This window comes from Chamaea fasciata, unplaced genomic scaffold, assembly GCF_029207755.1.
Source record: "Chamaea fasciata isolate MVZ Bird 193981 ecotype frontalis unplaced genomic scaffold, bChaFas1.0.hap1 SCAF_1, whole genome shotgun sequence".
NCBI lineage: Eukaryota > Metazoa > Chordata > Aves > Passeriformes > Sylviidae > Chamaea > Chamaea fasciata.
Window position 1 is genome coordinate 83,754,822 of NW_027094086.1, and position 25,666 is coordinate 83,780,487.

General features: G+C 37.5%; 1 protein-coding gene across 5 annotated transcripts in view; it reads left to right on the top strand.

Annotated features, from left to right (window-relative positions):
• GMDS (GDP-mannose 4,6-dehydratase) overlaps positions 1-25,666 on the top strand; it is a 418,193-nt gene that overhangs the window by 8,034 nt on the left and 384,493 nt on the right. The window contains exon 1 of one of the 5 annotated variants that reach the window (XM_066187082.1): positions 1,333-1,471. The exons of the other annotated variants lie outside the window; for them this stretch is intronic. Within the exon in view, the coding sequence (XP_066043179.1) occupies positions 1,463-1,471 (9 nt within the window). The 5' untranslated portion in view covers positions 1,333-1,462. Of the gene's footprint in view, positions 1-1,332; positions 1,472-25,666 lie in introns of those variants that run through there. 5 annotated transcript variants of the gene reach the window in all.

Consider the following 25,666-nt stretch of genomic DNA (forward strand, 5'->3'; position numbering starts at 1 on the left):
CTTGGGTTGCTTTTTTAAGCCAAGTGAGCAAAATAAAAAGATTTTCTTTCTCTTTAATATTTTTGTCACCTCTTGTCTCTTTCATATAAATCCACTGATTGTTTTTTCAGAACCTCAGCTGAGAAATTCCTTTGGGTCACATGTATGTGATCTGGGGGGATGCATTTATGGCCAAATCTTTCAGTTAAGCAAAACTATAGAAGGTGAGGTGAAAGAGTGGAATTCTCTCCAGTTTCCTGTTCCTATTACTGGAAAGTTCTTATGGCTTGTTCCTTTTGAGGGTGTTCACCGGCTTTACAACCTAAATCCACAATGAAGCTTTTGTAAAGCCTGCCAAACAAATCGATCTGAACTGGCTTATCTTTTGTCACCTGTGCTTTTTACATGTGTTAAGCAACTGAACTTCCTCATATGCTACTTGAATGTTGTAACAATTTTATTTTAGTCACAAATACCCAAGGAAGGCTTCCTTTTTCAGGAGTATTTCTTGTTAAAGTATCATTTTTTTATTTTTTTTTTTTAATGAGAAACACAAATTTTTCCTTGTAACACAGTGTCATCTGACAGTAAGCAAATAAAGTCAAAAAACACATCCATTGACTTTGATATGGCTGCAGTTAGTTCAGTGACCAGTGCCACTGAAGGGCATTAGATACTGTGTACCCTGAAACAACTCCATTTTGATGAATAATGGTACATTTGCATTGTGCAGTCAAAGTTACTTGTGATATCGTCAGCTACTTCATTACAATGCTCAGCTAAGCACGCTGGTCCAACAGGTATGTCAGCTGCAAAGATGTGCTTTGCCTTGGATGGGGAATGCCATGGATCTTGGCCTTTTGCAAGGAGAATCCAAGTAGATAAACTAGCTTGTGCTGCATTTGCCAGGCTTGAACCCCTTTGAAATAACAGGAAAATATATGCTTGTTCTAGAAAAATCTGGCTAAGCACTAGATGTAGCAAGATGTAGTCAAGTTTTAGGAAATGTTTCTGTAGGGCTTTGCTTCAGCTTCAATTTACTGCTGCTTGGAAATTCTCAAAGGAGAATTCCTACAGCCTGTATGGTGAATTCTAGTGCAGAAGGAAAAAATGATACCATGTTGAGTGCTTTTGCTATAATGAGAAGGTTGTAGGCACACAGTTTGTGGTGACTGGGCATGGGGCTGTGGCCTAGCCTCGTCTCTAATGGGCTACAACTGTGTAGGACAGGTGAACAGTATTGAAGGCAATGAAACATGGGGTGCTGAGGTGTGCTGACCAATCAGAAAAGGGTAGAGAGGGCACACAGGTGTAATGCATGTAAGAGGGATGGTATAAAAAGTTGTACTGAAGAACAATAACGTGCTGGTGCTTGAAGCTGCCTTCTGTGTTGATGGTACCTCCTCCTTCAGAAAATGCCTTGTTTCTGCTGCATATCTGACATTTGGACGGATAGTAAAGAGGTGCCTCTTGTCTCTTGGTTATGCCTCAGGTAGGTGGTAACTGTTCCTGTGTATTCAGAGGCTGTCTGGGGTAGCATGTCACCACACTGCAAAGGAAGCCTTAAACCACCCAACCCCCAATTTAGAAAGCAGTAGACAGTTCTTTTATGTATATCCCAGGATGTCTGACCCTGTGCCAAAAGTACCTTGAAGACATTTACCGCTTTATGAATGGAAATAAGCCTTCCCCAAGGCATAGACTGGTATATATGACTTGCAGAAGATAAAGCCCAAAGTCAAGAAGGAAATAATTTTGACTTCTCCTATACATTTTTTTCTCCCTTTTCTTTTCCCCTGAGTTTTATGTTTCTAGTTTGATATGCTGCAGTCCTGACTGTTACTTTAAGTCTTACTGTAAACTTCTGCTGCTGCTGTTCTGGAACTGGGTAGCAATATCTGGCTGTTTAGGTTGCTATTTGTCAAATTACAGGCATGCTGTCAGGACTGTGGTTGTTTTATTTTTTTTTCCCTAGCATTTGCTTGGTCCATGAAGAATCTATTCAGATGCATTAGCAATGGGTGGCTTCATCAGTGATACTGATGATGACCCATGGCTTCCTCTTAATTGAAACTTTTCTATTGAATGGATAAGAAACAGACACTATATCTTTGGCTGTTGCTTGTTCTTGCTTTTTTTTAGCACTGATATCCTTTCTAAGAGCATAAACGCTACTGTGGGGCAGGTTTGGTTTTGAAAGCTGAAATTTCTGGCTGTGCTCTCTGGTTTTCATACAACTAAATAATTGTGGTTTTAATGTCAGTGTAATTCTTTCCATGATTGTGCAGTAATCGTCTGTCAATGTATTCCTGCCAAAATTTAGCATGCTATTTGTCTCTGAAGTTAAATACTGTTAAAATACTACGAGATAAACAGTACAAAAGGGATACAGAAATCTTCAAGCCTGCATGTGAAATACTGTACTCTTCCATCTTTTAGGTGTCTCTTTGAGGTCTCTCTGCTCCATGGGAATCCTTAAAAAGGTGCAGCTGAGAAGCTTCTTTTGGTGCTGATTTGACTGTTACTGGTCAAGCATTGCTCTGCTGAAGCCCAAGCCTGGTCTCTGTGAGCAGACCTTAACAGCCTCTTTACTAAAAAGTGGTTTTGTTCCCCTCAGCGTTTGCAATGATACTAGAAGCTGTTCCAGAATCTCCCTGGCCTTTGAAAAACAGTGGGAACTCTGTGGTTGTAGATCTGCAGGCTCAGTAAAATATGTAATTTTATTTTTGAAGTCAAAATAAAGTTGGAGAATTATTGTGAAATGTGAAGGCAAGGAAGTTACAAAGACAAAGAATTAAACTTTGCTTTATGCCCTTGCTAGTCCATTTTAGGAAAACAGTCATACTTGCAGCTGGTCAGACACTTAAAAGTTGTAACTGTGTGGTTTTGCTTTGTGTGTTTAATTTCTTGTGGTCACCTAATATACATCAAATATTTCTATGTTCTTATTGCAGCAGTTTATAGTTGGATATATAGTGTAACTATTTAAGTAATTTTTCTGCATTTTAAAGTGAGAAGAGGATTTTTACTAATTTGAGAGATTTTCATTATTCAAGAATAAAATAAGAATCTTATGACTGACTGTGTCTCAAAAATTACACTTGCTGTATTTTTATTTGTATTATTCTTGTGTTTTCACACTCTACTATTTATGCTGGTTCAGTCATGTTATAGAAGCCATCTTTGTAGAAATGCATTATTATGCTGCTGGTTTTGATTTATGAAGTCTTCCTGGAATTTTAAATAATTTCATTGCCTGTAGCTTTACTTGTTTAAACATTAGGAGAGATGAGATTTTTCTTAAAATTGGAGAGGAACTCAAATAGGGAAATACTGGTTGCTAATTCCTTTTAGAGTGCAATTCAGTTTTGTCACACACAAAATCTTGGTTTTCATAATAATCAAGGATCTCACGTGTCTGTTAATCAGTTAAAGACAAGTGCAAATTGAAAGCAAATTCAAGACTGCAGAAATTCCCTAATGATGCCATGGTTTTGAATTTGATAAATTGAGAGAACTGTAAAATGATGGTTTAAGTTACTTTTAGAAGACATGAGGGTGTGTAAAGCAGGAAATAAGAGTGTACATGCACTTGAAATACATTAATTGATGGGGAGGCTGTGTAATGTGTAACAAGTACTTGCAGTGGTAGATGTACAGCTTACTCTTGACACTGATTATGTAGGCTGAGTTTCTCAGAATTACTGGGTGTGACTTCAAAAGGTGACAATGAACTTCCCCTAATTAGTCCAATCTAATTCGTTTCCTTTATACAAGCAGGTGTTGCTGGTGATGGATTCTGTCATCTCAGCTGGGAACCTTCTTGCTTAACTCTTTCGTCACTTGAGCATTGTCTAGGCAGCTGTTTCAGTGAGTGAGAGCCCAGGCTTCTTTAAGCAAATACAGGTGCCTACTTAGGCTTATTATAGCCAATACAATTCACAGCACCTGGCTCCCCTATCTGCTCTGCTGAGTGTGAAAGGTGCTTAGGGTGGCTGCCTAAAGGAACTTTAACTCTCCCCAGTAGCACCTCATCTTGCAAAGATGAAGCATTTATTTTATCCAAAGCACCTTAAAGGATAAACAAAGGTGATAGAATTTGGTTACTGGAGTTGTTTCTTCTAGTAAAAAAAGTGTATTGTGCAGTAAATGTGTTTACATGCAGCTAAAGATATGGGGCCTGAGCACTTTTACAGGTACTGTAAGGTTGCTGCTGTGAAGTTATCTGAAGAGGAATAGTGCTATCAAATCCCTGCTTGCCTCCGGAGCCTCATCTGCACAGCCTCTCTGTTTCTGATCCTCTTTCTGTTTTGAGGGACTGACCAGTGTGTTTCATTTTTCAGTTTGCCTGGCCTCCGTAATGTCTTATGTTGCTTTCACGTGTGTACTGTGACTATGATGTTAAACCAGGTTTCTAGGTGGAAATGGAGTAGTTTTTCTTCCAACAAGTTCTGGAGAGTAGGTTATTGGTTCCTGGAGACTGTGGTACTTTGGTGTATAAGTGTCCATCTTCCCCTTGTAAAACCTCCCTGTGTTTACTTGCGAGTGTTGGCAGCTGCTGTATTGTCTTTGTGTGTTGAAGGGTATGATAGGGCCAGTTCCTAGCCCTGGACGGTAAGAAAATTGAAAAAGTGGTCAAAAACCAATTAGGAGTGATTCTTTTGAGGGGATTAAATGCCCACATTCCTGGTGAGGGTTTGTGATCTTGTGAGCCGTTCAATAAGCTGAGTGACATAGCCCCAGTTTCATCCAGATCAGTTCTTGACATTTCAGTGCTGGTGGTTTTGAAGTGTGGTGGTGTTTTTTTGGTTTTGGGTTTTTTTTGGTTTGTTTTTTTTTTTTTAAAGTTGCTTTTACTAAGAAATAGTTTGAACTTATGAGAGTGGCATTTGCAAATTAATTAACTTTGTGTGTGTGTGTTCAGCTTTCCCTCTCATATGTTTGGGACTGAGGGAAAGATGAAGGAGGGGAGAGTTTATAAATCTAGAGAATTTGTCAGATGTATTGCCTTGAAGTGTTTTTAGTTCCAATGTTCTTTTGATTGTCTCAATAAGAAGGCTTTGTTTTATAAAGATAAAAAGAGAAAATGTAGGAAAAGGTCATGATGAAAAACTACTTTGTTTCTATCTTTACAGCAGGACTGTGTTGCCTTTGTCATGCTTGTGGAGGAAACATAGCTCACAGTTTGTATATGACAGCATGTGGGAATCAGACTGTTAAAATTCAGTATTCAACTAAATTATCTTATTGTTGCAGCTAAGAGACATTACTGCTTTTCCATACTGAGGCAGTTAAAGGTGTTAGCCTTCTAAGCTAACCTGTAATGTTTTTTGTGATTTAAACTTAATAGCAAAATAGGATAAAATTCAGGGTGCTGGCAGTGCCTGGAGAATCAAAACACACTGTGAAGAAGTTACTTTGGGTTGTGGTCACATTCTATTTGGGGTTTAACTGGTTTTGTTTAAAGAAGATGCTATTTTATTGCAGGACCTTGAATAATAGATCCCTTAACACGTGTTTGAAATACTGTATTTTTCCTGCTTGTTTGGGTCAGATGTGGGTTTTGTGTCAGCATAAGTGGGGCTTTTAATTTTGTGTGTGCACAGGGCTAATCATTGCTTATTTGGTTATGGATTTCTTACATGAAGAATCTCAAATGGTGCCTTTTGAAACATAAATCTGTTAATGCTGTTCTGTGTTTAAGCAAAAGGTGGCCAAGATACAATGATCTATAGCTATGAAATGTGCATTAGCAGGCAGCTTCTTTGGAATAAATACCTTTAATTTTTGAAGAATCTGTGCCAAAACAGAACATCACACATTCTTACTTCTCTGTTTCTTGTGCTCTACCACGTTTCTGTCTTGCACTATTTATCAGACTGTCTTTAAAGGTGTAGTCCTGTTTGGCAGTGATTATTTCCCAAAACAATTTGAAGATCATGTATTAAGGCATAGTTGAGTCTTGTGTTTCACCCAGTGAAAGCAGAAACTGTGCTCCTGTGGGTACTGGTGCAATAAGCTTGCCTCTGCTGAAGGCCGTTTTTACAGCTGGGTGTTAAAGTCATGAAAACCAAACAGCTGACACAGCCTTAATCACGGGGCCACAAGTAGCACTTCTTTGTTTTTGTGTGACAGTTTCATTGGTACTATTAATAGCTGGTTCCTTACAGGTGTTCGTGTATAATAATTCTTATTAGACAACACTTGGTAAGTTTTCAAATGAATCACGTTAATTCCAGGATTAATTTTTGAAGAGAGACCTCTTGACTCTTTTTCCTTTTGAGGTTTTTGGTCATAAAAATCCATATGTTGAAAATGTTCATTACTTTCAATTTTTCAAGTGCAGCCCTGTGTTTGGGGGAAAAGCAGCAGAAAACTGGCTTTGCCTGGGACTGTGGGCAGCCCCACTTTATCTGATGTTGTCAGTCTTGGTAAAAACGTGGGTCTCTGTTTTACTGCTCTGCCCTTGCTGCTGGGCTGGCAGGACATTGCTGTCTTTGAGGAGATACCAGGTGTAGCAAAACTCTGAGGAAAAGCTGGTATGCTTCTGTTTAAGACCCCAGTGAGGGAAACTGTGTACAGTAATAAAGTCTTTCCCCTGTTCTTTCTGGGTGTACATAGGGATGTGTCGTGCTTTTAGCAGAGCAGGTGATGGAAAACAGAGTTCCCCTTGCAGGCTTTCTGTTTCTCCCCTTTGGGTCTGGTGTGTGTGGTGGAGATGGGAGGACAAAGGAGTGACTGTACAGAATGTGAATCTGGAACAACTTAGGTGGCTATAGTCACTCTTCAGACTGCTTGGAGAAACACCCTCCACGTAGGGAACTGTGAAAGCTGTTGTCCCCTTGTCCTGTTATCGTTGAGCCTCATTTTAGAACAGCTGAGGGCTGGCATACTGCCTCTACCAGGTAGTGCTGGTGAACGCAATAATACACCAGGACATAATTATCTTGACCTCTGGAGAAACTGAACTGAGAGTAATTTGTTTCAGAAGTGATAAATTTTCTATATGTGGCTCCTGGCATCTATAAAGTAAACAAATCAGTGTTCAACTCCAGTTATAACCTCTCTGGGACTGCTGTTGAAACATGGTTGGCAGACATGGTGTGGTACTGATACACTACTTTCTTCCTGGCCTCTACCTGAGCTTGTTGACATTTGGAAAACACATATGAAGTTTATGTGCAATTGATAGTGCTTTGATATGGATTTCAAAATTATATCAGATACTGTAATATGTATGTGTGTGTAGCTGCACCTTTAAACAGTTTAGGTAGTGAAGAACTTGATCTGGACCTAGCTGCATGTTCTCACTTGGTTTTTAAGAGATTCTGTAGGAGGAATGGCTTAATTAGCAAGAAGACCAGCCTTGCAGACCTAACACTCCTAACATTGCTATCTTGTTAATATGTTTAATCGCACTTAATTTGTTAGTTATGAGGTAAAAGGCTGACTAATCCAGTGGAAGTGTTGGGGAGATGGGGAGACTAGAGATTGAAGAGAAGAAATTATAGAGGTAAAGGCTTCTGATTCTCCTACCTCTAGTTTTGGTTGTTTCAATTGCTGCTGTCGAGCCCAACCAAATGAAATCCTCAGCTCATGAGAGGTGGTTTTGCATCATCTGTGTCTAGAGCAGGACATGGAAGATTATATGTGTTAAATGCTGAAGGTTGCTAGTGTAAGCTAAGAGCTAGGAAAAGATGAGGACTTCTAAAATTTGCTCCAGCTGAAAACCTTTCTGGAGTTTTTGTTTGGCCTTCAACTGTAGGTGACCTTGGTTGGCCGCACAGGTGTACTGAGTGCTGGGAACACGGCAGGAATGTAAAGCTGGCAGTGGGAATGGAGGGTAAAGGTAGGATGATCCCTTTCAGTGGAAGCATGCAAGAGTGAAACTGTGTGTTCATGAACAAAGAAAGTATTTTTCAAGAAAGCTTGTTTACAGGTTTAAATAAGTGAATTGCTTTGTCTAGGTGTTTGCAGTATGCCCTGGATAAACTTGATACTCCTGAAGTAATGGTTAAAGGTGAAACATGACAAGCTGCCTTAAGGTAAATATTGCTGCTCTGCAGCAGTCGTTCTGGATTGGTGTCACCAAATTCTGACTTGATTCCTTGGTTGCTTTGTTACTATAATTTCATTGTCATTCTCAGTACCTCAGCTGTACCTGGCTGTTTTTAGGAGTCCACTTTTAAGCTATTTCCTGTGAATTCCTCGTGAATACTGGTGGCTGAGCTTTGTAGTGAGTGTTTTATTAAATTATGAGGCTTTGAATAGACAGAAGGTGCTTTGTGTCACTTCCTTAACTATTTTCAAGAAGAGCTGCTGTTCCAGACAGCTGTGAGAGGGCCTTGTTGGGTGTCCAGACCTCTTGAGAATGGAGTATGGAGTAAGTTGGGTGCATTCTCTTAAATGCAGTGTAGCTTCAGATGGGCATAGAAACTTTTGTCAGTTTTCTTTGTGATGGGAAAATAAACTTGGTGTTTGTGTGTGAGGAATCAAGGTGAGAAATTGTTGTCATCAATGGGGAGGGCCTAATGGCATAGGGAATAGAAGAAAATCCTAAATCTGCGTGCAGAGCACTGTTTGGAAAAGGACTTGGGCACTATTTCCCATCTTTTCCTGCCCAGAACAGAAGGCTCAGGACCCAGAATCTGATAATGGCTGTTCTCCATTTGTTGAACTTTATTTCATGTTGGTGTGAAAATTAGCAGAGTTCTCTACATTTTTCTATCTTGATTTTTTTTTCTTCCTGCAGCATGATGCAGCACAGATACTCCATGGAGGTTATGCTCCTGTTCCCTGTAAGACTGATGATGCAGTAGCACAGTACTGTTCTCCTCCTTCCCCACCTGCATGCAGGGCTGTGCTGCAATGGCACAGCAAAGTTTTCTGCCTGGAAAATGGAGACAGTGCGTCTGGCTGGGATGCCTTGAAAAAGGAGATGAGCCCTTTGTGTAAAGGAGATATCAAAGGGGAAGGGTTTTTTTTTTAATAAGGGGGAAAATCAAGTAATAACTCAATAACTTTCTTGGTGCTTTGTATCCAATCAAGCCCCTAACCTTTCCTAATCCTTAAGAGAGGATGCAATACACACAAACTTGGTCATAACAGTCCTTATGTTTTTCAGGCTTCTTTATGGTTCTTTGTGACTTGCAAGAAATCACTTGCCAAGAGTCTTTGCTTTGTTCATTCCTTGGTTTGAAAGCAGACTTTCAAAGAGTGGCTGAACACCTTAGTCTGGCTGAAGACAATGCCTGAATAAGTGCACTTCCCAATATGCTGCAAATGCATGGCTGTGCTTGCAGGAAAGATCTGGTCATGCCTAAACCTGAACTTTTTATCACAAGTTAAAGGTTGTATTTTTAAGCGGGAAGAAATGTTGTCCCTTCAGTAGATAAGCTTTCTCCCTTTTTCCTCAGATCTTTCCTCCTACTGTGTCTTTTCTGATTTGGACCTTATCTGTTTTGTATGAAAATTAGCCGCCCACCTCCTGTGCTGTTAGGTTTTGGTTATTAGGGAACCTGTTGCCAGAAGCACTGTCATCGAGCAGCTGTAGCTGCCACCATTTACCCCCACTCCCTTTCCAAGCTCTCAGAGAAACTGATGGCTAACTTTACAGCTGAAGTCAGCCCTTCAGCTTTCCAAGTTGAGTGGGAAGGGAGAAAAACTCCTCAATGGGCAGTCTTCTCTCCAGATATGAAGTTGTGAAGTATGTGTCTTTCTAGACAGAGTTCTACTGTGTCACAGCTGGACTGCTGTGCAGTGATGTAGTGCTGGGCAACGAGCAAAGCAATTAGTGCTATTTCTGTCTGTCCTACTCTGAGACTTGTGAAGTTGCCAGTTTATTCCCAGACGACTTTTTTACATGCTTAAAAAAGATACAAAGTTAGCCAACAACAATTTGATTATTTTCTATTAATGATTTAGCATGTCCAGATGTGCAGAGATTTACATACCTCTTCCACCCATGAGGGGCTGTGGGACTATTGCATCTGAGTGTAGTTTCAGGAAGTGATAAGGTTTCTGCTCCAGCAGAGAATTGTACTTATCTTCTGGAAAGAACATTTTAAGTCATTTGCTGACTGTTACCTATTGAAAATTCTATGTATGTCTTGTTCATCTGGATACAAAATAGGTTGTTTCAGAAGGTATGTATTACTTCGGCATAGTGGCAGCCTTTTTAAAAAAAGTATTGGACTCTGATGAAGAAGAGAAGTGTTTGTTTTTTTGGCAAAAAGTAGGTTCACTGTGGTTGTAGAAAATGTGTTATAAAGATTCAAGCTATGTTGTCTTGACAAAGAGAAAATTTCATTTTTCTTTTAAAGAAGGAAATTAATACGATTAGGATGAAATCCTTGTGTTCTTACATATGCTTGGATGGTTTTCAGTTTTCTTATGTGTTCAATTGTTTCATGTTTTACAGCACTGGCATTTGGATTTTCAGATTCCTCATGTGAACTGAGCTACTTTTCTGTTCCTCCTCAATTTCTCAGTGAGGAGGGGTTGCTTATGGATAACTGACAGGGAAACTGAGCATGGAGAAACCAAATAAAGTAGAATTTTATAATTTGGAAGTACTAAAAGGAACTGCTGGAATGTGTGCATTGTTTGTTGAAAGGAGTTAATACTTAGTTACTGCTTTTTGTATTCTATTTGTTCAATACCTTTTTTCACTAAATCAGCTTGAGTTGCTGATATTTGAGTTAATGCTTCAGGGAAGAAAGAAATGATTAACATAGATTATATTTAGCAACACAATATGGTGTTGATGCAGAGGATTGGGGATCTTTTTCAGGGTTCCGCTACCTCCATGGCTGGTGAGTTTGGTAGTACTTTCCTAGAAACTTCCTGTTATATGGCTGCCCCATTTTGCCTTCTGTGTTTCTTGTTGGGCTTTTGCAGTACATCCTAACATTTCCTATATTGTCTGTCTGTTTCATAACGTATCAATCAAATGAATCATTTATGAGAGAAAACAGTGTGAGGAAGACAGGATGTTTTACAGTGGTGCATAATTTTCATACCACTTTAGGGTGAAGTGAATGAATTGAAGTGTGATCTCAAGGTCTTTTTTGGGGCTAGATATTTTCTCTCTAGTTTTGCTGTATTCATAAATGCTTACAAAAGTCTGTTCATGTAGATAAATACAGATTAGTGGTCTTGTTTTTCAGACTCCTGAAAAGGCTTTCTCTCCATGTTGACAGTGTTTCAGTCCCTATAACCCTTTTCTTCTGCAGGACTCAGCATCCTTGTGGGTCTGTGAAGTATTTTCTGGACTATCAGAACTAAGTCTTGACAGAATTTCTCTTCCTCACTAACTTATTATGAGACTGGGAAACAGAAGTGAAACCAACCATCTCTTCTGGTTTTTGGTGTTCTTGGTAGTTTGGGTCAGAATGTAGAAGTGTGCTGTAATCTAAATGAGAGATGTTAGAAGTAGATCTGCATTGTGTAGAAGAGAAATGGGGAATGGTAGTTTTAAAGTAAAACCCATGCAGAAGCCATCTGCTGAAGTAGATATTTAAAACCCCACCAAGGATCTAGGTAAAAAGAGGATGGGCGAAGAGGTTGGTTCTGGATTTTGGCTAAGTTGAGGCAACAGTCAGGGAGAGAGGGCAGAGGACAGCCATTGTGAGGACCGGTGGAGCTGAGTTGGCAGAGCAGTGAAGCTAGGAAGAATTCAGGACCCTTTTTGTGGTGCTAGTGAAATCTGTAAAGTATGTGGAGAAGCAAAAGGCAATTTTTGACCTTTTAGAGGAAATTAACTGCAGGATGCTGATTCTGGTATCAAAAGTGTGGAATTTTATGTTTGAAGTGAGTTAGGATTTTGTTGCAATTTGTATTTGACAATTTATGGACACCTTTTTAGTTTTTAGTTTGAATACAAACCCCTCAAGTTCTATGTGGCTCGTCACTGTGGAGACAGGTATGTATGTCTCTATCAGATGAATAGCCTTTGTGTTTAAATTCATCCCTTAAAAATCTTCGATATGCTGTGACTGACTGATGCTCTAGTTTGATTGAAGTTTAAAATGGATCAGTAATCTTTCCATCAAGAAATTGCCTGGGATAGGCTGTTCATACGACTTTTTGGTTTCTCAATAACAGCTTTGTGACAATTTTTTTTTTAATTAAAAAAACAATTACTTATTGCTATTTTTGAACTACTTAAAAATGGAACAGACGTTGTTTATCACAGTACAAGCATAAAGGCTCCACAAGTACCATATGTGTTACAGTGATAACCTTCCTTCAGTTCTGTATAGGAGTATTATGCCAAATGCAGTCTTTGTGCTGTCGTACAATGACTGACATCTTGTGTGTTGGGGTTCTTAGTGCTAACCTTTTCAGTTTTGAACATAAATAGGTTGGAAATATTTGATTTCTTTCAATTGTAATAAATGGATATTCTTTCTGAGTATCTTCTCTTGATACCTTTGAATTCTGAGAATTCAAAATCACTGATTCTTATATATTGTAGACATGGGGGATAGCAGAATTCTCCAGTACTGATGTAATTAAATCTGGAAGTGACTCCTAATGCTAGATAGAAACAGTGAGTGTCCATTTATTAACTTTTTAAAGCAACTTGTACATGGTTATCCAAAGAAAAATAAAATCTGTGCAAAATAAGAGATCTACAAAATACCATATCCTTTATAGGCTGCAGGTTATGTGGTGTGTTAGCCAGATTCCGTCCTCTAATCACTGTCTACTCTTTTCTTGGGTGGGAGAGGAAAAGGTGTGGAAGAACCACGTGAAAACCAGGGCTTGAAGCAGCCAGAAGTGCTTTGACAATAGAGGATTCTGGGGTCACCGTACTTGGTGCTAGTGTTGGATAAGGAAGAGGCCCTTTGGAACCAAATGTGAGAAGAGTAGAAGGGCAGTGCAATTCCTTTTCTCTGTCCCCAAAATTTGAGGAGCCTCTTTTCTGGCAGTCTCCAACTAAGGTGCACTTCTTCCTCCATAAGGTGGATGTTGAATCTAGCTGAGGGTTTCTCCCCCGACTTGGCCTGTCTTCATTCTCTCAGCAATGAGGGAGGTATTAAATCCATCCTGGTCCATGCATTGTATTCCTTCCTTCATCTTTTGAGAAAAGAAATCATAGCCTTTGTCCAGCTTCCTTGGAGAGCCTTGGTCAGCAAGACAGTCCTGGTTTGGGGGCAGTGATCTACAGGGACTTTCCCCTTTGCATGTTGTCTTCTGCTATCTGTTTCCCCTGAGGTTGTAGTGTATGGGGTTACTTGGGTTGCAAGTACAATGTTTTGCTCCAGAGCACTATGATAAGACAAATGCCCCTGTCTGGAAACTTATCCTGCCACAAGTGAATGGAGCTGTGTTGCTCTGTGTACTGGGCCAATGTCAAGTGGGAGGATGGAGGGAGACTGCAGGGATCAGCCTCAATGAAATGTGAGGTATGGACTTGTCTTCACCCACAAATATGCCCAACTTTCAGTTGAAGCTTTGAGCTAGCATCTTAATAACAAACCAAAAAACTTATTTTTTTAGGTTAAAATTGACATTTGGGGTGGCCATCACTTATTTCACTGTAACTGTGTGCAGATGCGGATTTGAACACCTCTCAGCTATCACTGCAAGCTGACAAATGTGAAATAGAGAACTCAAGCTAATCAAAAAGGTGTCAGTCAAAAATGATCGTGTTTTAAATGAGCACAGATTTTAGCCACACAAATATTTGAGGGCTCTGGGCTGCTACAGGCATTTCTAATCTAAATGAAATGAGGTGTGTGTACAGGTGTCTAATCAGTTTTGATACTGTTCAGAAACTTCTCGTAGATTTATTATGTTGAACCAAGTGACTGCAATATGTTGAGTGTGAGTTAGACTTTGTGTAACCACAGAAAATGCCTTTGCTCTAAGTCTTGATTCTCAGTTTGAGATCGAGATTGAAAACTCTCCACTGGACTAATAAAGCTGAGAAGCTTTTTCATAGGAAATGATCTCAGTGCTTTAATTGTAATTAAGATGACATTTTTAATACCAAAACTTATGCACATGTTAAAGTTACTGATTATTTTTCACTTTTAGTAGGAGTCAGAATTCTAGCTATTTAGATTTATAGCAAGGTGGTTTTGTTTTTTTTTTTGTGGGGAGGGAGCTTCATGTAAAGGCTTTCTTAATTCACATCTTAAGTAATTCTTATACACATGGTATACATAGAGTGAGCTATGTATTACTACTCCTTCAACTGCACTCCATTTTCTCCATGAATGTTACAGGATTCCTGTCAAAAGCCAATAAAGGGATGAATCTGTTTAATGAACTGTGTGAAAACTCAGTTGAGTTGAAAAGGAATAAGAAGGATATTTAAGAGAAAATATTGTAAAGTGGTTACCTTTTTTATAGTAGCAATGTCTTTAGGTTAATGGAAAACTGGCTGTTTTCAGTTTCTTTCTGGTTTGAAAAGCTAGTAGTTTCCAAAATCAGTTAGATATGTTCCTGCTAGCATGGTAACTTGCACCAGATATGCATGTGGTGCTCTAAGTACAAGAGCTCTTAGCAGAAGAGCTGCATCTGCAGTAAGGATCATCCCTGGTCTTCCTTGACTTTGTGCAAATTTCTTTGATCTTCTGTTTTTTCTTTGCCTCTCTTTTACATCAGGTCATGTCTACTCTTCTCTGCCTTACTTCCATTTTTCTTTGTTTCTCATCCTTTGCCCATTTTTTGCCCTTCTTAGTTCTTCTCTGCTCTTCTTTTCTGCCTTTTTTTGCAATATTGAGAGAATTGGGAATGTGAGTTGTTTGAGGTTTTGTGGGCTTTTTTTTTTTTTCTTAATAAAGAAAGAATTCTGGCTTTGTTAAAAACAAAAAATTTTGAACCTTCTCTGGTGGACTTTTCTTCCAGCTGTTGCTGAAACTGGTGTGCCCCCAGCTCATTAAGCTGCGCAGCTGAGGCTGCTGCACTCACCGGAAAGCAGGACATTTATGATTGAGTTCCTGTTATTGACTGGCTCTAGAGAAAAAATGCCAAATTCCATCAGACAATACAGTAGGTCCACTGTGGGAGACTTTTGTGAATGCTGTTGTGGTGCTTTTTTAGAATGGGATTTTTATTTTTTTTTAACTGTATTTTTAGGGTTATTTTCTCAACAATTTTTTTTCCAGGCTCTGAAGCAACTTCTGCAAGCAGTTCAGAGAATGACCAACTTTGTCCAATGTCTAGATGGGCCTGAGTAATGTGGCACAAGGAAAGCATTTGCAAATCTTTCTGCAACTGTATTTTGAATATGTCAGCTCTCATCCTTTTTCATACACTGAAGATGTGTGTGTCAGATGAGTGACTCTTAGTTGTTTTGGCTTGGTTTTGGTAATACTGCTGCACTTGTAAAAAGGGTGGTCTGCAGTACAATCGAAATGGAGTGTAAAAGCAAAGTACGTTTGCTGCAGGTTTGTGACATTAATTTGCTTGCCACAGTTTATAAGAATAATTTAAACGCTTGAGGGTGGGAAAAACCACGTTTATATTAACTGTAAAGATAAAATCTGTGGCTTTTCAGAAAGTGTTGAAGGCTTCCTTCACTCAAATGTTTTCCCATCATGCACAAGGCATTTAATTTGTCTTTGAGCACTACTTTCAAATCCCTTAGAGCTGGAATTGTTCCTGAGTGAACTAAAATATTGTTCATTCAAGCTTTTCCATGTGAGAAAAATTTATAGTTGTGCTGAGCTAGGAGTCTTGTTATGGGCAACAGTGTCTCTGTTAATGGACATGCTTTCTTCCAGATATAAATGCCAGCAGGTTTTTCTGTGCTGTCTGGACTTTACTTTCCCCTTATCCACCCAGAGGTTATTTGGGAGATGAATTGCAACATCTGTTCCTTAAAATCAGGGGTGCTAGTGGCTCTTGGTTTTTAAGTCAGTTAATTATTCTTGTTGGCTTTTGGTTGTATTTCTATACACTTCAGTTCTTTAGAAAATGATTTAATTTTCAAAGCCTACACACTGTAAAACATGTTGACTTTTAAATATAAGTTAAACATATTGGTTGTGTTATCTTTGGTATTACTTCTCTTAGCCAGAAGAATGTTACTCTTTTTGAAATATATATATGTAGACATATATGGTTTTATTTATTCTTTTTAGCATTATGACTTAATAGTCCTTTTCTTGTTTACTGCGTAGTAGTGTTTTCCTGTGGCTGGGGTCAACCTGTATTCAGTTAAACTGACTGAAGCACCAGCAGTTGGAAACCTTTCTACTTAAAGCAGTTTTAACTCTCGTGGGGGGTGAGGAGTGAAGATGGGATTTTCAGCTTGGGAGCTGGGCTACAGCCAAAAACAACAGAAAGGGAAGATACCACCCATCAGGCAATCATCAGTGGTTTTAAATGAGATAAGCAGAGGCTTCTTTCATAGCTTGCTTCTTTTCTCTGCACCTTTTAAAGGTGTTCAGAGTAGAAACCTTCCTGCCATCAAGTGCGAGATTATCTCTAGTTATGTTTCTAGATTAAAAAGCTTATTTTTCTTCCAGAATTTCTATTTAGAGTTGCTTTCAGCTTTGTAAGAACTGTTATTCAATTTTACAAATTTACTTGAATAAATTCAGTTGAAGTAAATATTCTCTGTGCACCTGCTGAGGAAGCTGCTGTTGTGGAAAGTTTTCAGTAAAATCCTAGATGTCTAGCTAGCAGCTTCATCTTTTTTTTTTTTTTTTAGAATTTCTAGCTTTTCTAATATCTAGTGATAATGTCCTGCTTTAATTTTTTGCAAACTTGAGTCCAGTAATACAACTAATTTCCAAGGGCATTAATTACACAGAAACGCTTGGGTATACACATTTAAATTGTATTAAAATTGCAACAGACAAAAAACCCCACTAAACACCTCTCTGTCTGGGCTAAAATCTGGGAAGCAGCACATAAGTTTTCTATTATTCAGAAATATTTTATTATTTTTCTTAGAGATAAGGTATGCATGTTTGAGGGGGAGGAATTAAGGCAGTAAATGATTTGTTTTGTCCTTTGCTGTGCAGGTCAATTAATTTACCTTGACCAGACACTGCACTCTCATTAGCGGTGTCCTACAGCCAGCAGCATGCAAGAATTAGAACAAAGTAGTTATTCAAGCAAATTCGTCTTCAAAGCTGGATATTTACACTGGATCTGTTAAGAATATCTCTACAGGCACAGAAGAGTATCTTTCCACTGCTTTCCTTTTTTCTTTTTTTCCTGTTTTTTATTCCCCTTGGAAAAAGCAATTTCTCACTTTTCAATAGAGGCAAACAAAACTTGGAGGTAAGCTAGCCATGCTTGAACAGCTCCTGGTGGCATTGCTACACTAACTCAAAATAAGTTTTTTAATGGCAGGTGTCTGGTACTCTTAATGATATTTTTGTTCACAGTTTGTTTTAATGGTTTCCAAACATACAGCAAATGGAAGCAAAATTAGGGCTTTGACCAGCTCTTCAGTCTTTTGGGGGCGGGCTGTAGGTTCAAGTGGTTTGGTAACACTTTGCTCAAATAAGAGAAAGGTTAAGTCATTAGAATGAGCATAGAATTTATAATGACAGTACTATTTTGGGTAAAAGTTTTAATATAAATGTGCATATCTTAAAAAAAAAAAAGTATACACAGCTTATTTTTGCTTTTTTGGAAGACCTTTGTTAAAAAAAATACTTTGGTTTAAGGAACTACCTTAGCTAAAACCATTGACTGAAGTGTTGAAAGTTACATTACCGAGACTGGGAATGTACAACACCCAAAGTTCATGGGTCAGTTTACTAGAGCTATAAAATCAGAAATACAATAGTAAGGCTACTGAATTATTAATAACTTCACTCCCCCAGGGGAAAAAAACCCAGTTTAATTCCTGATTCTATTTACAAACCTGAAAATTGTAATAGTTTTCCTAATCTTGCAACATTGCTAGAAACAGAGAAACTTGCTATGGAAAATTTGTGAAATGTCCTGGAAAATGTCATCAATGCTAGAAAGCATTTTTTAAAAAGTTAATAAAAACTGGTTTTAGGTTTGACTCGTACAGTCTCAATAATAAGCTGGAGCTTCAAGACTTGCAAAGATATATTTTGGTGTGAATAACTATTAGTTTAGAAATAGAAGTATTCTGAAAACTGTTCTGTTGTCTGAAAGGGACACCCATTTAAAAATGAGACCTTCCAATTCCGCTTGAAAGTATTGCTTTTCCTTATAGTAAAGGATTGGTGTAATAGAACAAGGGAATATTGATAAATACAGAGAAAAAATATCATTTTGTAAGAGTTGTCATAGGAGACTAATAGTCAATTTGTTTCCCTTAGTAAGGTTCCTTGCCTCCCACAATAGGCAGCCTTTGCCAAGATTTGATTTGGGTCACAACCGTTCATCAGACCAACTCACAGCCTCACTTAAGACTGAAAGGGAGATTTGAGGACTTTTTTCTTTCCTTTTATTTGCTTTGATAGTAAGACTTTTAAATAACTTTAGTAAGATAAAATATAAAATACAGTTAAAAATGGTATTAAAATAGAGAAGGCATGCAATTTGTTGAGTGTATTGTAAAGACTTGTTAATTACAGTGTTCTGGATCCAGAGATTTAATTCAGCTTCATATTTTCTGGAAGTGCCGGCTGTGTGGACTGATTTTCTTTTGTGAGTTGTTAGCAGGTGTTCATAAAGGAACTTGTAATTAACTTTTAGGTGCAAAGTGTATCTTCTAACAGCCCAAGAATATAACATGGTGGATATTTAGAGTATGACCAAGCATCAGATGAATGGTCTGTGGTTGTTGCCTTGCCACTATTGACTGTCATTTTTCCAACTTTTGCTGGGAATAAAAGTCCTGCTGTGCTGGCTACTGATGTCTGATTGGTTTCTATTATTTTTGCTTGCAATTGATATTATATGAATAGGTCAAGACATCACAGGCTATAGCGGATAAATTCATTAATTGTAGAAGTTTTCCAGAAATACAAATGGCAAGCTTTTAATTAGATAAAGCAGTGGACAGGATCCTAATAAATTAATATAAATAATAAAAAACTGTCTCAAATCTTGGGAGTTGAAAATTCTTTTCTGATTTAATTTTCATACCATAATTGAGTACTGCTTTGACTAGTTAAATGTTGGAAAGTCTTGAACCTCATTGCATAAGTTCAGCTAGATAAGTTTTGGTTTTATTCAAATAATATTGATTTCTTGTGTTGAAATCATGTCCTGAGAGGAGTTATTGATAGTATTTTGTAAAATACAGCACCCAAGGATAAATGGTTTTGAAAAGCAGGTGGTAGTTTCATAGTAAGGCTGACTTGTGTGTTAAAAGGAAAACAAACTTGCAGAATGAAATAGGCTTCTACAGTCCAATGTTTTCTTACTGTTTTTTTGTATTCAAGATTTCTTTTGTGTTTGTCCCCTGATGTTTCTAACAAGTTGTGTATTTTTCACTATAATGGGATGATAAATGAAGTGATGCCACATTATTTGGTTTCTCACATCTTTTTTTCATTTTGCTTTATCCCAGAGGTCTGTTTTCAACTTGGAAACACTTTATACTGAGTTGAGGACATACTGAGTGTACTATTTTCAGTTTTACAGATGTTGAAAGATTCCAGTTAGAATGAAAAATGGTTGAGGGATAGAGGCTACCTTTGGAAATCCTAAAGCATGAGGTGTCCAGTCTTTTTCTTCTATATTTTTTGTCTCTTCTCTTGCCTGTTGTGTGTGTGATGAATTATGGAATGACAACTCTGTCCTTTGCTAGTGGATGAGTCCTCTGAGCATCAGAACTGCTATGAGTAGTGAAAAACAGGAGCTGCTTTCTGGATTGAGCCACATTTCTTTACTTGGGTTAGTGTACCACTGTGTGACATCACCTTGGATCTTGTGTCTTCGTATAATACATTGGACTTTGGAATTCTGTCGCAGTTTCAACTTTCTCTTTTACTCCCACAGTCCAGGAAAAATTAGGCATTGTGAGCATCTTCATTATCTTCCTTAATTTGTTACCCTCCTCTACAGGGGAATGCACTCGCTGCCACAAGCCCCCACATATCTTTTGCTCTAAACAGTTACTGACTTGTTTAAAGCTGTTTTCTCTTGCTGAGTAGCAGTTTCTGTGGTAACAGGTAGTCTAAAGTTAAAAGAGTGGAAGTGGTGTTTTATCTTCCAAGTGTTTGAAGAGATTTGTAGTCTTTAAGTGAAAACACTTAGAAAAAAACCTATCATAGTCAAATATTCTCTGTGCCTAACAGGTAAATGTGGTGTGATGGAACAAGGTTTTTTTCTTATATGTGACAATCTCGTTTTATAGACCTTGGTCTTCAGCACTGTTTTCACCTTCCATGTGCTTACATTTACAGGCCTTTTCATAAAAGCTTAGCACAATAGTGGGTGTGAAAGTCTAAGACTGCTGTTTATACTGTGTCTGTTGTGTTGAAAATGTGTGCTCAGCACCTTTGCTTGATTTGGCAGCACATCCATGTGGGAATGCTTCTTCTATAAGCCTGGGAAATTCCTGTGCACTATGGGAATGAAGAACCTGCAACAGCAAGGAATATTGAGGCTTCAAGTAGATTGTGTTGGCTGATTGGCATCAGGAAGGATGGGACTTTTGCAAGTCTGTAAGGTCAATTTGTTCACAGCCTATGCAAAAGAAATTTATAATTATTTGAGAGGATATGTACAGAAGGAGCATATAATTTTATATTAGAGAGGCAACACTGCAATAAATACTTTCTTTGGTGATAGTTGAGATCTCCAGATGGTAGTCTGAAAAGACAAGATCCTAGACCTGGCTGAGTGCTGTTGCTCTGTTTAGCCTTTAATTGCTGTCACAGCGTTTTCCTCTGAGAAAGTTCACCTAAGAAATGCCCACCTTAAATCAGAGCAACATCTCTTACAGTACCTCATTAATCTGTAATTAGGTGTACACTAGGGCTTGGGTTGGAACAGAGCATAGCTGTGAATCAACCTTGATTCAACCACAAAGGATTATGTGGGCGATAGCATCCTCTCTATTTTTATGCTTAAATATTCTTGCTTGTGCTGTGATGTAACTTATATGCAAAGTGAAATTTGTCAGCTTCCGGCTGCTCAAGTGGGGGCAACCCACTTTAAGGTAATGTAATCAGCTTGACAAGAATCAGTTCTTTTTTTTTATTTTTTTCCTTTGGTTCCTTTATTTTTTCCTTTGCAGGCATCTAAAATTGTAATATATTTGCTTCTTGTCTGCTCAGTGAAACTTGCCACTTGGTTCTCATTTCTCTGACAAATGAATCTCTGAAACAAATTTTCACTTAATCATCCAAATTGGTTTTTCTTGCACTAGTTGCTCAGATTAAACTATTATAGTTTATTAAAGTTTTATTTATTATGAAGTTTTATTTATTTATAAAGTAAATATTGTCTTTGCTAGTTGTCTGTAAAGACCATATACAAATGCTCCCCTGAAGTCTGGGGGTGGCTAGCACCCAAAGCAAAAGCCCATGTGCTCAGCAAACCATGATGTTTTTTTTAGTAAAAGTTCTCCCTAGAATATTCCTATGAAAAGTTTGATTTACCTGGAATTTTTCTTGTAAAAGCTTGTCAGAAAAGTCCTAACTAGCTCAAGACTCGAGCTGTTTCTATGCCAAGTAGTAATCCTAGAAGTTTTAGAGGGACACAATGATGAATGGTAGTCTTTCACTGAATCAGGAGATAATTTTGTAATTTTTAAAATATCAGAGGCTTTTCTGCATAAATACAATAGTCACTTAAACTAAATGACTCATGGTTAGAAGTTGTGGGCAGCTTCAATTAAGAGAACTTTTGTGCTATGTAGTTATGTTTTCCAGAAAATGTGACTGCTTGGTATTCTTACCTGAGCTAGCTTCTATCAAATATAGGAAGTTGTTGGACAGATCTTTTAAACTGAATTTTCTAAACTGTTTTGTTTTGTTGGCGGGTTTTCTGTTGTTTCTGGGTGTTTTTGCAGTAAAGTGCCTCTGAAGCTGACTATGAAAATGGCCATATTAAAAGCACTTCTGAATAATATCTGATGCAAGCATGAGAAGATAAACTCTGGCTAGTATGGGGATAAAACAGAATAATTTTATATCCTATTCTGTGAAGGTGGTTGGTATTGGTTGCAAGATTGAGCTTTTTTTTTGTTGGATTTTTTTTTTCCTCTTGTTGTAACTGGTTTATTGGCTTTATTTCTGGCAGCAAAGAACACTTTAGACTTAGGAAAAAACTTCCAGTATGATCTGTATCTGTGGCCAGAATTATGTTAGTCTTTGAGTGGCTTTTTTTTTTTTTTTATTCTTACCACAAAGATCCCCTGAAATTTACCATTTTTAACCATCCTTAGCATGTTTGTTGTGATGTGTCTTAAAGAAACTCATCTGGTAACCAGCAATGAAACAAATACTGCATAAAACTTTACCCAAGTATGGTCTTAATAATAAAATGGCTAGTTTACATGCCATATATAGTCTTAGAAACATTTAAGATGCTTTTAAAGTAATTACATATTTGACAGCTCCCTTGTGGGGAGATTTCACTTTGCTAAAATGTATCCTGCCATTCATATTTTATAAAACAGCTTGTCTCTAGTTTGAGCTTTGTTTTATCAGATTTATTGGCAAAACAATTTTATGAAGACAAAACTGTTGTAATAAATGTGGTGAATGGCTTGCTCTTAAATTTACTGACTTGGGACTGCACCACAACTCCCTTGCTGAGTACTTATGTCAGTTGTAGTTGGATAATTTGCTAAAGGGAAAACTAGGTTCTGGATTCCTGTGTTCCTTACTGTAGAATAAAAATACTTTTCAATGTTAATATGCTCCAGTAGAAAATAAATGTGTATGCTAATATACCTGTCTTCTTGAAAATTACACTTTAGGAGTAGAAATTAAAAATACTTCTTCTCTTCCTTGAACTTTGCATAAATTCAGTAGGTACACTGAAATGGAAAGTAAGTGATATAAAAAACTTAAAGGAGCTGCTAAAAGCCAAAAAAATAAAAAAAAAATCTGAAAGTTGATCTGCAATCATGTCATGATTTAGAACTGCTTGATTATCTTCCTGTTGATGAAGTTAGTAAATTACTTTGGTTCTATAATTGTTACTTTTCTGAAACATAAACTTGATGCAACAGTTGTGGTGTGTCATATTCTTACTTTCATGCTTTCATAAAAGCCCAAACAACTACATGCACAAAGATGTGTAGCTTCCCCATGCTCCCCTGAGTTTAGTGATTTGATTGTTCAAAATCTTGATGAGATGGCTCAATTTAGGGGTTGTGATTATCGACTAGATTTCATTGCTGTGGGAAAGTACAGTTCAACATACTTTCAGACTATAGGTCTCTTGTTTTTTAATTTCTGTAAAAAAGAAAGAAAATCTAAATTATTCTGATAATGTCAGTAGCTTTTATCTGTTAACTGTTAGCCTTGTCACCTGTACCTGTCTGCAGCTTTGGAGAAGTCAGGGTTAAAAGCACACCCATAGGAGCTGCTGCTTTTCAGGTAGTTCCTTGGCAAGCAATTTCTCCTTTTTTTCTTTATTTAACCCTTCAAAGCTGAGAGTTCATATTTCTCAACCCAAGTGCAAATGCATGCTGGTATTAACATGTCAGCCTTGAGGTAACCCCAGCTGCTGCCAGCAGAGTGTTAAAATACAGACCTGTTTTAGCATTGCAGAGAATTGTCCAGTTTGAAGTGCTCTTCATGAAACCATGACTTTCCAACAAAAGGGTTCTGGGAAAAATCTCAGTTCTAGAGCAAAAGTAAGAATTTTGTATTATGTATATAAAGTAGTTAACAACAGACAATAAATTTATTTGGGTAAATATTTATGTAACTGTGAACAGCTGAAGCCTACAAAATAGGATCATGTGGTGTTTTTACATGAAAACAGGTCATTAAACTTGCTGTTGAAGGGAAAATAAATAGTTGGTTTGTATTTACAGGTTTAGTTTCATGAGTAAACTACTGTGTGAGTTTCAAAGATTTTAGATAAAAGAAGTTTCTAGCATACGTGTTCTTTAATTGAAATCCAAAAAGCATTGAACTCTTTAAACTGGATGTCTAGACGAAGGAGGTGCATTTCCTTTTATTGAAGAGATTGGGTATTTTCTAAGTATAGATTAGAGATGTTGCAGGCAGCTGAGATGTGAATCAGCTGTTTTAGAAAAGTTTAACAGGGGTTTTTGTGTTGCATACTTACTGGTGTGCAGAAACCCTGTGTGTGTGAGCCTTTTTCTTCCTGAGCAATAGTGCTAAGTTACAGATCTTAAAACAAATTTCTCACTGTGTGAAAGCAGCTTTCACGGTGTCTGCCTGTGGCTTGATTTTTAGGAAGTGTGGATATATTTTGGTTGAAGATGTTTAAACCTAATCCTTTTTTTTTGTGATGGTTATGTAGATTGGTGAGTATCTTTTATGGTGATTAAGTCCTGCTCTGGGATTCAAAATCTGGCTGCTGAAGAGTTTTAATTTGGGCACTCCAGCAATGTTTCAGATTTTTTTCTACTGTTATTCAGTATTTCTTGTTCATTTTGTCACAGGCCTCATTCAATGCACTTCAGTGCATTATTTTAATAGTTAACTGTAGAATAGAGCATTGTTTGGAAATGGTAGTATACTAATGGTATAGTATTAGTATAGAAAATAGTAATAGTCTAATGTTCTAACATTTTAATACATTGGGGGTTTTTTTCCTAAATGTGCCTGCTATCAGCATTCATTAATTTTTATTATTTTAGGAGCAAGATCAATGTTGAATCCTATGCTGATATGCAGTGTTTACTTAAATTAACATGTACTGGCAATTAAAAAATATTCTTGGGTTTAGATAGGGTCTTAAATGTCAGCATAAAGCTCTTAAAGCTATCTGCCTGTGTGGGAAAAGTTACCAGATTCAGGTTGAACTTAAACATTCAAATCTAAAGTTGACTAATCATTGTAATGCAATTTACACCTCTGCAAAATCTGGATCTTAACAAACATTCCACTTGTTCACTACTTAAAGTGTATCCGTTCCTGTTTGCACAAATTTTGTGTTATTAGTGCCAAGGTTATTTAACTTCAATTAAATGTGAAAATACTGTGTTTTTATCAGCTGTAGTCTTTAATCCCAAATCATTGCAAGTGGAGATGTTTCACGGAATGCAGCAGTCATTGTCTTTCAAGCCTACTGATTGTGGTGATGTAAAATATCAAGGATTTCTTCACTAACTCCAGAATTCATGAGAGAAGATAAAAGGGGAAGTTAATCTTAAGATTTTTTTTCCCAAAAAATTTTAATTGTGTGGAAATTGATCTGGATATTTGCTGCAAGGAAATGATGTGTCAGTTAGTGAATGTGTTAATGTTAATGCTTGGGGAATGTATTTTTAAAACTGCATTGGTTCAGGATGTTGATGGTAATTGGAACAGTTCAGACTGAAAATGTAGAAACACGTGTTTTCCAGCCTTAGGAAAAAGCAGTTCTTTAACATTGTGGTTAAAACCTGAATCCACAAACATAATACAGATGCTTTCCTCCTATTGAAACACAGCACAAAGTATTTAAATAGCTTAATGGTTTTTTTCTGGAGTGTTCTCATCCCAGGTTTGGATATCTGTATAGTGGAGTGATTTGAATTTTCCAAATTAATAACCAAAGCGAGATTATGATGCAGAGAAGGTTTTGAAGAATTCCACTAATGTAAATTAAGTTTAAAAGACTTTTGGAAGCTATGGGGATAGGGCTG